This window comes from Erythrolamprus reginae, chromosome 1 (assembly GCF_031021105.1).
Source record: "Erythrolamprus reginae isolate rEryReg1 chromosome 1, rEryReg1.hap1, whole genome shotgun sequence".
In the NCBI taxonomy this organism is placed as follows: domain Eukaryota; kingdom Metazoa; phylum Chordata; class Lepidosauria; order Squamata; family Dipsadidae; genus Erythrolamprus; species Erythrolamprus reginae.
In genome coordinates, this window is record NC_091950.1 from 51279351 (window position 1) to 51292724 (window position 13374).

At 37.9% G+C, this 13374-nt stretch overlaps 1 protein-coding gene across 1 annotated transcript in view; it reads right to left on the reverse strand.

Moving 5' to 3' along the window:
• Positions 1-13374, reverse strand: part of WDR25 (WD repeat domain 25) — an 82698-nt gene that overhangs the window by 68244 nt on the left and 1080 nt on the right. Inside the window, 2 exon segments of the mRNA XM_070752217.1 lie at positions 10041-10755; positions 10757-10801. Of these exon segments, the coding sequence (XP_070608318.1) occupies positions 10041-10755; positions 10757-10801 (760 nt within the window).

Sequence of the window (13374 nt, forward strand, 5' to 3'; positions counted from 1 at the left end):
CACACGCGCTTTCAGCACATGATGAGAAAAAGATTAGTCATCACACTACTATGTGAAATGATCAACAACAAAACCATAAAAGAATATCACAAGCTCAGCAGAAAGTTAAAGGAGGAATGAGAAAAAATTTCCAAACAAGCATAAAAGACTATCTTTCTAATACAGTGGTACCTCGAGATACGAGTTTAATTCGTTCCGGACCTGGGCTCTTAAGTCGAGCAGCTCTTATCTCGAACGACTTTTCCCCATAGGAATTAATGTAAATAATTTTAATTGGTTCCAGCCCTCAAAAAACTCACAAAGTTAGTCTAAATTATGCAGAAAGACATGTTTTTAATGAAGAAATGTACATGTACATATAAATGAATAATGAAGTTTCTTTCACTTAACTTGTAAACTTTCTTAAACTTTTAAATTTACATATGTTCAACTTCTCTGCCACCCAATCCTGTAGGACAGAGGTCCCCAACCCTTTTTGCACCAGGGACCGGCTTTAAGCGATCAAGAGAGGAATGGGTGAATGAATGGACGGAGGGTGGGAAGGAAGGAAGGAAAGAGGGAAGGGACAGGAACAGAGGAAGGAAGCAAGGAAACTTATGAAAGGGGAGAGTAAGAGAGGAATGAGTGAAGGGAGGGAGGGAGGGAAGAAGGTGGGAAGGAGAAAGAAAAGAAGAAATAGAGGAAGGGAAGGTAAAAGAGAGAAAGAAAAAGAGAAAGAAAGAAAGAAAGAGAGAAAGAAAGAAAGGGGGAAGGGACAGGAACAGAGGAAGGAAGCAAGGAAACTTATGAAAGGGGAGAGTAAGAGAGGAATGAGTGAAGGGAGGGAGGGAGGGAGGGAAGAAGGTGGGAAGGAGAAAGAAAAGAAGAAATAGAGGAAGGGAAGGTAAAAGAGAGAAAGAAAAAGAGCAAGAAAGAAAGAAAGAAAGAAAGAAAGAAAGAAAGAAAGAAAGAAAGAAAGAAAGGGGGAAGGGACAGGAACAGAGGAAGGAAGCAAGGAAACTTATGAAAGGGGAGAGTAAGAGAGGAATGAGTGAAGGGAGGGAGGGAGGGAAGAAGGTGGGAAGGAGAAAGAAAAGAAGAAATAGAGGAAGGGAAGGTAAAAGAGAGAAAGAAAAAGAGCAAGAAAGAAAGCTGCAAGCACCCCCCCGAGCCCCCCAGGCCGGCTGCAACCTTTTAAAACACGCGCGCCGCTTCGCAGCTGTCTCCTGAAGCCGAACGCGGAAGTTAGCGTTTGGCTTCAGGAGACAGCTCCTTGGCGCTTGTATCTCGAATTTGGGCTTGTAAGTAGAACAAAAATATCTCTCCCCTCCCAGCTCTTATCTCGAGTTGCTCTTAAGTAGAGCAGCTCTTATGTCGGGGTTCCACTGTATAAACTTATTTTTAATGTGTTAAATTAATTAAATTCTATTAAAATGCACTTCACTAAATTGATCTAAAATCTAAATGGAATTTTCCACAGCTGTTAAAGCCCAAACACTCATTTAAAACTAAGAATCCTTTCAAACAAACAGCTTCCAAAATGAAACTCTTCAAAATATCATTAGATTCAGATAGACCAACCATATAAAATCTATCCAGTCATTCAGCCATCATTTATTCATTTACACTTTGCATAGCTCCAGGTGGAAAAGCAAGCTAATGAAATGCATTTTATTTTGGTTAAATAATTAATTGAGAAAGAAATACAAAAAACATAACTCTTTGGTGGTCATCCAGATATTTGCAGTCTAGCTCCAATAGGCATGGATGTCAGAGGTGGGTTTCAGCAGGTTCTCACCAGTTCTGGAGAACTGGTAAATACCACCTCTGACTGGCCCCGCCTCCATCTATTCTCTGTCTCCCAAGTCCCAGCAGATTGAGAGGAAATGGGGATTTTGCAGTAACCTTCCCCTGAATGGGGTGGGAATGGAAATTTTACAGTATCATTCCCCTGCCATGCCTACCAAGCCACGCCCACCATGCCATGCCACGGCCACCAAGCCACACCCACAGAATCAGTAGTAAAAAAATTTAAATCCCACCACTGATAGATATGGATATATAGACAATGGAATCAGTTTAATATACTAAAATTTATGGTAGAAATCCAGGAGAGAGATAGTTAGGAATTACATTATTATTAGATTTGTCATTATATATTGTTTTTATTACTGTTGTGAGCCGCCCCGAGTCTGCGGAGAGGGGCGGCATACAAATCTAATAAATGAATGAATGAATGAATGAATGAATGAATGAATGAATGAATGAATGAATGAATGAATAAGTAAGTAAATAAGTAAGTAAGTAAGTAAATAAATAAATAAGCAAGCAAGCAAGCAAGCAAGCAAACAAACAAACAAACAAACAAACTCCTGAAGGGTTCTAATACTCACATGGTTTCAAGCAAATTATTTTAACCTAAAGAATCCTCTTGGGAAATCAATTCTCTATTTGTCTGTATTTTCCCACAATATCACCTATGAAGTGGCATGTCAAAACTGAAATTGCACAGTATGAAATATACAATGTATAGGTTTCCTAACAACAGATGTGCAAGGATTTCTTTTGAATCATTATACATATCATCTTGGGATTTGACATCAATAATATATAAACAATATTTTTTAATTTTAGAAAGATTATCTAATTTTAAGTGGCAAAATAACATTACTTGTAGGTAAAGCTCACATAGTTGCAAATATACAAGCATTTATAAACTTCTCATTTAGGTCAAATATTTAATACTATGTGCTAAGTACTAATATAAACTTTATCAAGGACAATGAAAAATATAGAACTATGCTTGTGAATGACAACTTTCCATTTCCACAGAAATTGTACGTCTGGAAACAAAATGATTGAGACAGTTCATTGAAAAATTGTTAAGAATTACTTCTATATCAACGCCATTGATTTCAATTAAAGCTACTTGAAAAATATGCTTTTATAATAACGCTACCTTCCAAACCATTACCTGTCAACACCATACTGAGTGTCTCTATAAATGTACATGAAATGGACCTTTTAAATAAAGAGGAAGGTGCTTTTTATGTAAGATTGCACAAACAAAGCAACTATTCTGATTATTTATTTTCCAGTATTTATTTCTCATCCCAATCCTAATATACTCTGGGCAAGTAAGAACAGGATAAAATATAAAATCCGAAATCACCCAAATAAAAAATAGAACATGTAAATTACGCGCCGAGAAACAATAAGAACTGAAAGTATGTTCAAACAGAACAGCTTTGACTTATATGGGGTGGGGAAAAACCTTCGGGAGAACAGGGCTGATCAAATACAACTTTCTTTCCCCCAAAACCATGAGTTATATAACCTACAAAGACCAGGCAAATTTATTAATAGCACAGGTGTGTCACCACTTCTTCTCACCCAAAGAAAATATAGTGGCAAACCACTGCCAAAATTCTGCCAAAAAGCTTCCTGGACTTGTCTAGGCCAGGGGTAGGCAAAGTTGGCTCTTCTATGACATGTGGACTTCAACAATAGAAGCCGTGGTGGCGCAGCAGGTAGAGTGCTGTACTGCAGGCCACTGAAGCTGACTGTAGATCTGAAGGTCAGCAGTTCAAATCTCATCACCGGCTCAAGGTTGACTCAGCCTTCCATCCTTCTGAGGTGGGTAAAATGAGGAGCCAGATTGTGGGGGCAATATGCTGGCTCTGTTAAAAAGTGCTATTGCTAACATATTGTAAGCCGCCCTGAGTCTAAGGAGAAGGGCGGCATAAAAATTGAATAAATAAATAAATAAACTCCCAGAATTCCTGAGCTAGCATGATTGGCTCGGGAATTCTGGGAGTTGAAGTCCACAAGTCATAGAAGAGCTAACTTTGCCTACCCCTGGTCTAGGCAATCACCAAGAGTCAGGACTCAGTTGAAGCAGGGGTGGGTTCTGACTTATCTCGCTGCTGGTTTGCTTTCTTATATGCATGTGCAGTGCTAAAAACCCAGCTTCTGCTCATGTGCAGAAGCAAAAACAGAGTTTGCATGTACACAGAAGCAAAAAAACAAGATGGCGGCTCCTGCAGCACCGTCAAGAGAACCGGTACAGAGGTGTGTCCAGTGGGCCATCTCTGCCGGTTCAGCGAGTGAGGGGATATTCCCGCTATCGGTTCTACAGAACCAGTCCGAACCAGCAGGAACCCACCTCTGAGCTGAAGGCATCATACACATACATTGAAATCATGTAAGATATAATATTTGGAAATTTATGACAGTAAATTTATTTATTTATTTATTTATTCAATTTTTATGCCGCCCTTCTCCTTAGACTCAGGGCGGCTTACAACATGTTAGCAATAGCACTTTTTAACAGCGCCCAGCATATTGCCCCCACAATCTGGGTCCTCATTTTACCCACCTTGGAAGGATGGAAGGCTGAGTCAACCTTGAGCCGGTGATGAGATTTGAACCGCTGACCTTCAGATCTACAGTCAGCTTCAGTGGCCTGCAGTACTGCACTCTACCTGCTGCACCACCCCGGCTCCTCAGGAATGTCAGGAATAAGTTAATTTCTGAAGGTAATATCACAATGTAAGTAAATGTAACCATGGGAGAGGCTGATGTAAGCCATAACCAGCATGTAATCATGGGATTGCTAATTGTGCTGCAACTTGATTGGCTGTATCCTATATAAGGAGGAACACTCTTGCATGGGTGTGGTTTGATACAGAATGGTTTGTTACTGAGTGGTTTTGTTACAGGGTGGTTTTTTATAGAGTGGTTTGTAGTTTAGTGATTAGTGCTTAGTGGTTGCAGTAGTGGATATTTAATAAGAGTTATATGAAAGTATTATATGATAGTTTATTTAGAGAAGCAGTTTGATAAAAGAGAAATAAATATATTTTTACAAGAAAGCCTGCTGACTTCAATTAGGTATAGTGGTCAACTGTGGCTATTTGGTGGGTTAACTTCCATGTGCACAAAACTCACTCTGCCCAACTGGTTATGGGTCAAGTAGCTATGCCCAACAGTAACTGCATTTCTAGCTAGAAAGCTATAGAAAAAAAAAGTGTGAAATGGTACTAAAAGACACCTCTCTATAGTCTACTTTTGCTCAGGGCTGCTCAACAAGCTCTCAAACCTTTACTGGGAGCCCAGTATATAGCAATAGCATTTCGATTTATATACTGCTTCACAGTACTTTAGAGCCCTCTCTAAGCAGTTTACAGAGATTAAGCATATTGCCCCCAACAATCGGGGTCCTCATTTTACCGACCTTGGAAGGATGAAAGGCGGAGTCAACTTTGAGCCTACTGAGATTCGATCTGCCAAACTGCTGGCAGCCGGTGATCAGCAGAAGTAGCTTGCAATACTGCACTCTAATCATTGCACCACCGAGACTCTGTGCTCTGTATTTACATGGTTAACAAATTCAGGTTGTATTTTCAAAATAATTAGATTGTTATAAGAGATCCAGGCCATGACAGGTCAGTTGAGGAACAGTTTTTCTGTTTTCTGCTCTTTCAATTACTTCCCTATTAGCAATTGTTTTCCACTGTAGCTAAAATGGTGAGTATTTCTTCATTCTGCTGAAAAACTAAATAAAGGGAAGGTCAATTCTAATTAACGTTTAAATTTTTCTCATAATTAAGTACCGTATTTTTCTGACTATAACACGCATCAGAGTATGAGGCACGCCTTAGTTTTGGGGGAGAAAAATAAGAAAAAAGCTGATTGGCAGGTGGAATACCCATAATACCCCCAATCATCTGTTCCCAGAAGTGAATTTTAGCAAAAGTTTCATTGGTTGTGAGCTCTGCTCCTTGCTTTCTTTTCTGGCTCTGAAACCTCCATTTCAGAGGCTTTTTTTTCCTGAAGCTCCATTTCAGAGACTGAAGCTCTGTTTCAGAGGCTTTTTTTCTGATCTGGATACCAAGGTCTCCAGGACCAATTGGGAACAACCAGGAGAAACTCTGCCTCTACTGCAAACATCTTCTAAATCACCTTCAGCATGAAGGGAAGTGGAGGGAAAGCATACAAGAGACCGGGAGGCCAGATTTCTGGTTTAAATATTTGTCTGAAAACACATCGGAATAGTAGACCGACAAAGGTCCAGTTTGGACAGCGTACCGAACAATTCTTTACAAGAATTATTAGTGCCCTTTCCCCTTTTCTTTTTTCCATATATATTTTACTGTTTACATATAAATATATTGAATACAATTGTCCTGGCATTCCACTTCTACTTTGAACAAAATAGAAACAAAATAGCATATATACAGTACTATTTTAAACAGTGTTAGTGTCGTACATTAATTTCTGATCATCATATTCTAGTATGTCAACTTATCTATCATTCTAATTACCTATGTTCTAATACCATGATGGCGCACCTATGGCATGCGGGCCACAAGTGGGATGCAGAGCTCTCTCTGCAGGCATGCGAGCCGTTGACCAGCTTGTCAGGATTAAGCATATCCTGATGTAATATCTCAATGCAGAAGGAAGGACTACCTGGAGAATGTTGAGTCATTCTGAGTTAATTAAGCATGCAGCAACCTGATTGGGTGATAAGTATTTAAATATGTAAGAGCTTTAGTATTGCTCTCTATGATTCTCTGATCTCTGATTCTCTCTGATTTGCGCTCTGTTCTCCATCCTTTGATCTGAAATTCCTGTTGCTGTATTGAAGTATTGATCTGTTGGTTCCTGTGAGTTACTGTAATTGAGATAGTTGTAGTGAGATACTAGTGTGATGTATGTATAGTAAGATAGAATACAGTTAGTAGTGTAAATAAGAAGTAAATACATTTTTGCAAGACTTCTTGCTGCTGCTGTATTTGATTGAAGACTTCAACTCCATATCTATTGGTCTGTGGCTGACTGGTTGGGTTGATTAGCTGGTTGGGCTGGTTAGCTGGTTGGGCTGGCTATCTTCTGAAAGTGCAGCTCTGACACAGTTCAGCTCTACTGTGCATGTGCGAGTGCCTCCCACCAGCTAGCAGATTTTTGGGTCAGACAAGCTCATGCTTTCTCCTCACTTTCTGCAGCCCATGCCTTCCCAGATCTCTGGAGATTCCACCCCAGTGCTCTTTGGGCATGCAAGATTGTCTCTTCCTCCCAGCTCCATTTAGGGAAAGAGGCTTTTTTTCCCTTCCCACTTCCATTTAGGGAAAGAGGCTTTTTTCCCCATCATTGTTTTGGGATGGGAGGCCAAAACAGGGTGGGGGTTGTATGCGTATGCGTGATGGTTCACACATGTATGTTCAGGGTACAGGACATGCGGGAGAGGCATTGCATTACATTTGTGAGCACTCACGTGTGAGCGATAGTGTGCACGTGCACACTTTTGGTACCTGATGGACAAAAGGCTCGCCATCACTGTTCTAATATATGCAGTACATAAGATCTCTTTCCATGTCCACCTAACCTGGTTCTTTCGCATTCCAACTTCTACCTCATGTTTCTAACCATTGATAGAATCTATTCCATGTTGCATAGTATTCTGTATCTCCTTTATCTTTTATTTTTAGTGTTAGCCTGTCCATTTCCACACAGACTAGTATCTTCCTTATCGTCTCCTCCTCTGAAGGGATTCTTTCGTTCTTCTATTGTTGCGCATATACAATTCTTGCTGTGGCCAAGATGTTTAATATTAGATATATTGTCCCTTTATCATAACCGTCTGATATAATGCCTAATAAAAACTATTCTGGCTTAAACTCTATATGTTGTCTAGTCATTTTTTTTCTAACCACAAATGGATTTGTGTCCAAAATTTCCTTGCCTTTATGCAAGTCCACCACATGTGGTAATATGTGCCAGGTATTTGTTTGCATTTCAAACAATTTGAGAACATATTGCTAAATATTTTAGTTAATCTTGCCTGGGGCAGATGCCATCTATAGACATTTTATAGAGATTTTCTTTATATGCTGTGGCCATTGTTAGTTTCCGATTTCTATCTCAAAGCTTTTGCCATTTATCCAAATCTATAATCTATAATATATCCAAAAATTTTGGTCCATACTATTATCATTTCTTTAACTTGTTCTTCAGTGCCATTTTTCATCCACATTCACAAGATTAGTTAAGATTATCTAACCCTCAATGAAAAAACAGAGTGCTACATTGGAGTCACAAACTTCTTTACTCCTTCTCTCTCAAGTTATAGCTTGAAACATAGGGTTTGAAACTATTGGTTGTCCTTAACTTACAACAGTTCAGTTCAGTTAGTGACTGTTCAAAGTTACAGATACTTGAAAAAGTGACTTATGACCATTTTTCCACACTTACAAATGTTGTTGTATCACCACAGTCAATCAAAATTCAGATGCTTGGCAAGTGTTTTATCTTTATGACAGTTGAAGTGTCCTGGGATAACATGATAACATGCAACCTTCTGACGAGCAAAGTCAATGGAGAATTCAGATTCATTTAACAACCAATTAACTTAATAAGTGTGATGATTCACTTAACAAAAGTGGCAAGAAAATTCATAAAATGGGGTAAACTCACTTAACCAATGTTTCATTGACAACATAAATTTTGAACTCAATTGGTCATAACTTAGTACAAATGAACTTAGGAAAACTACATTTAGAAAATAAGACAGAAATATAAACATATTTTTGATCCTTGCAATTGCTTTAAAGTAACTAAAATTCCTTCCCAGATGAAATCCAATGATGACTTAAGCAGTATGCTGTTGTCTATTACAAAGTAGCCTTTTTGCAATGATGCACCAAGCTGAGAAGCAAATTGCAGTTGGGATTCTAGTCTTGCAACATTTATATTTAATCTAACTGTGCCCTCTACTGGCTTTAAACTTACAGCACAACAGTAAGAGCAAAAGTAACAGTATTAATCACTTTTTAAGAAATAAACAAACCTCTACAATAGTTTTCCACAAAACAATTAAACAGGAATTACTCAAGTTCCAGTATCCAGAGGTTTTTCAACATTTAAATGACTATATACATTATATAGGGGTGTGTGGTTTTGTTTTATCCAATAATTCTAAATCCTTCACTTATTTAGCAAGAAAATTGGCCTTCTAATTTTAAATCCTGATTGTCTAAATGTTGCAAATCTTCATTTTTGAAAAGGAATTCATTCAAGAGACCATTTTAGCATATCTGTCATATACTCACTGCAATAAATGGCTCTCACATTTAAATCAGGAAACATACTTATTTCTTATTTAGAAACAGGCATACAAATCCAATTAATAAATAAATAGAAATAGGCTTTCTTGTCAATTAAGTTTTTAGTTCACAAAGTAGGAAAAGGTGACTTGATTACTGAAATAATAAAAATAATTAGTAATGGGATAAAAATGCATCTGGATGATTGTGAGTAATAATAATAACACCAACAACTACTTCCTGCAATAACAGCAGTGGAACTGCAAAAACTGTGCTATTCAGAACATCATATATTTTAAGATACTTGGTTGAGACCTAGGATGCTGGCAGCAACCCGGATCAAACGTCAGCACCAGACAATATTTCCGATGCATTTTAAATGTTCAGTTGACTGAGTTTCATGTTTAATGTCGACAAGCCTGGGGGCCATGAACTTAACACCAGACATGCCCAAATTCATGTTTGTTTGGTATGTATGTTGCTAGATTGATTTGGGGTTTTTTAATGGGTTGTTAAGGTTATGGAGTTTTAATTATTAGCGTTGTTCAACTTCTTTTTATTGCATTATTGTATTGGTTTTTTATTGTTGGATGCCATCCCTAATCCTACAGGATTGGACAGCATAGAAGAGAGATACTGCCCACTGTTCATATAAGGCTGTGCCTGATGGGCCTTCTTTCCTGCAATCGCTATGGATATTTTGTTTCTCCTATTCACCCACAAGAAAAAAGTTGATGAAAATTTGATGAAACTGGTAGCACTGTTCAGTATTTTTCACATTCACAAAATTTACAGATAATATTCATCAACAGACAATTTAATCTTAATTCAGATTGTTATGGCCAAGGTACAGATTATGTTTTGTTTAATATATCTTAGAAAAAGGTTTGGAGACAGCTTCAATCATTATATAAGTTATAGTTAATTAAAGATACTTATATTGCAACACCTTACCTTGACAGTCTTATCCATAGAGGCAGAAAGCAACATATGGCTCCACCTCTGCACAGGACACCAGCGAACTGCATTAACTGGTCCACTATGCTCAGCCATGTGAAACACCAAGTTCTTTGGAATTTCAGTAACTGCATATTTTGATCCTACATATGGCATAATATATTGGGAAATTTTGACTGTCATTTTATCTTCACCTTTACTAAATTTAACTGGAGATGATACACTCTCTTCTTGGTATTCCCTATTCTCCTGTTGCCGTTTTTTTGAAACATATGGTCTCAGTCTTTGAATAGTTACATCTCCATCATTACACATCTTCTTCTGAGCATATGCATTTACAGAAGGTACTTTAAGTTCCACTGGCTGGGTATTTAATGGCTGGGTAGACGTAGTCCTTGTTTTTGTCAAAGTGCAATTTCTGTTGTGCTGCTGTTGTACTGCTGTTATTCTAGTCTTTTCATTAGGTTGTAGATGCTGTTGAAAGGTATCCTCATAAGACATGTTCTTTTTGCAGCTGCCCATATATTCCACCGATTCAACTTTTGTCTCAGAAATAAAATTCAAGTCCTCACTGGGCTGAACAACATCCACAGCAGAATCTATTAGATTGATTTCACTGCTAACAACATCTCCAGATCTCCCAGTCTCTGCTTCAGAATCCGAATCATCATAAGCAACAAGGGAAAAACTCATTATGTGAACTAGGGGGAAGAAATGTAACAGTATGTCTTTGGATTCTCATCAACAATGAGTAGTTTCTGTAATGAAAGCACAAATACAAGTAGTCATTTTAAATAATTCTGTTTCATATCTTTCTTACTTACAAAAGTCATTATAATTTCTTTCCAGAGTTTAACAATATTTGTACTATTCATTTCTTCATTGGTGTATTTTAATTAATGTATTAATTAAATAAATACATTCAATAAATAATTATCAAATTATTCATGTTATTTGCTGTCCAATCTTCATGGACTCAGCTTACAAATATAAAAAATATCAAATATCAATATCAATAGCAGCAACACATATAAGCATCTGTAATAATGCATTTAGGCATTAATATCCACAATAAATATTAAAATAGATGTTAGAATACCTATAACACCTGCTATTAAATATTAAAATATCTATTATAAGATTAAAAAAATCTAATTATTCAGAAATAGCCTGAGCAAAAATGCATATGAAAAATTCACATATCTCTATTGATAATTAATATCAATTAAAATAATATAGAACAATTCTGTCTTCGCAGGTCTCCAGAAAGCCTATACCATACAATTGAACCACTAAAGAAAGATTGCTCTAGTTAGTGCTAAAATAAAACAGCACCTCCTTCTCATTTCAGCATCTGACTTTGCAAAAATGTATAAGAATCAAAAGCCTCTCCCTCCCTAATCATAGTGCTGGTTTAATTCTAGCTCAAGAAGATGGTATTGGAGTTACTATATAATCAATTAAATGTCAGTCTCAAAATACTAATTTGGCTGACATATTGCCTTTTTCCAACTAAGAAAAAGAAAGCAGGGGGCCATGTTCAGTTAAATGAACCAATACATCAATACATATAGCAGTGTGAATTCAGTGTGTCCAACAGTGTATGTAATAAATATACATTTAAGCTAGCCAATTAGCCTAATAGAATACTAAAACATTAACAATTTGATATATTACTTGTACTCCTATAGTAAAAAAAACAGCTTGGATTATTTAGAAGTGCTCGCTATGAAAGTAAATATGGAAAAGGGAAATTTTAATGTAATTTAATTAAATATTAAAAAGACAGTCATGTTAACTCGCATGCTTAACTGAACTCAAAGGTGACAGCAAAAGTGATACTTTTGTTTTCTTGAGCTCAAAGATTAGAAAGAGTGCAGAGAAAAGCAACAAAGATGATTAGAGGATTAGGGGTTAAAATATACTAAAAATGATTGCAGGAATTAGGTCTAATTTAATGAAAAGGGGTGACATGATGGCAATGTTCCAATATCAAACGGGCTGCCACAAAGAAGAGAGGGTCATCCTGTTCTCCAAAGCGCCTGAAGGGAGAACAAGAAGCAATGGATGGAAACTAGTCCATGAGAGAACCAATTTAGAACTAAGGGGAAATTTCCTGACCAAACAATTAATCAGTGGAACAGCTTGCCTCCAGATGTTGTGAATGCCCCAACACTGGAAGTTGTTAAGAGATTGGACAACCATTTATCTGAAATAGTATAGGGCCATGATGACGAACCTATGGCACACGTGCTCAAAGTGGCACATGGAGCCATGTTGTCTGGCACGTGTGGCATCACTCATTCCTCTTCCAGATTTCTGATGCGTGTGCGCATGCTGATCAGATAGTCTTCATTCTTGCAGCAGGGCTGGAAACTGGAAGACCTGGTCTTCCATTTTCTGGCACAAGCATGCATGCTAGTCAGCTGATCATTGTGCACGCATGCGGAAGACTAGCTGGGTGGTGCGCATACACACATTGGAAACCAGACATTCATTTTCCAGCACACACATGCCCACTGAGCAGCTCCTCTTTCAGATCACTTCATAGACATGCGGACATGCTCCCTTTGTGGCACATGGTTCTGAAAAGTGTCCGTATCACCAATATAGGGTTTCCTGTCTGAGCAGAGGGTTAGACTATAAGACCTCCAAGGTCCCTTCCAACTGTTATTCTGTTACAGATGAATGTGATAGATAAATAAAGATTACCAATAGCAAGCAAGAACTACTTAGGATATTTGCTTAGGATCTCATAATCGGCTCAAGGTTGACTTAGCCTCCCATCCTTCCGAGATGGGTAAAATGAGGAGTCAGATTGTTGGGGGCAATATGCTGATTTTGTAAACAGTTTAGAGAGGGCTGCAAAAGCACCATGAAGCGATATATACGGTAAGTCTAAATGCTATTGCTAATGCTATTGCTATATTTAACTAAAGTAGATGATGTGCCTGAAAGAGCAACTATACTTGGCATGGCTGAAAGTAGAAGGCAAGGAGAAGCCAGATCTTGCATCTTTTCACACTAGGCAATATAGCAGGTGGTGGGACACAGAATCAAATCCTTGCTAATCAGTCTGAACCTCTGTTCTCTTCTTACATCCAACCAGCCAGTTGAGGCATTTTCAAAATGTGCTTCAGTACGTTTATTTCTTCTCTTAGGACAAGCAAAGACCGCTCTGGAGCTTAATTGGTACCAACTGCAACCATTGCCATTGAAACAGATCCTGAGAGGGCTGGGGACTTGGCAAATAAGGAAAAAAAAAAAGACAACTATGAAACCACATACAGATGGGAACAACTAGCCTCGTGGTGCAACCGGAACAATCTAG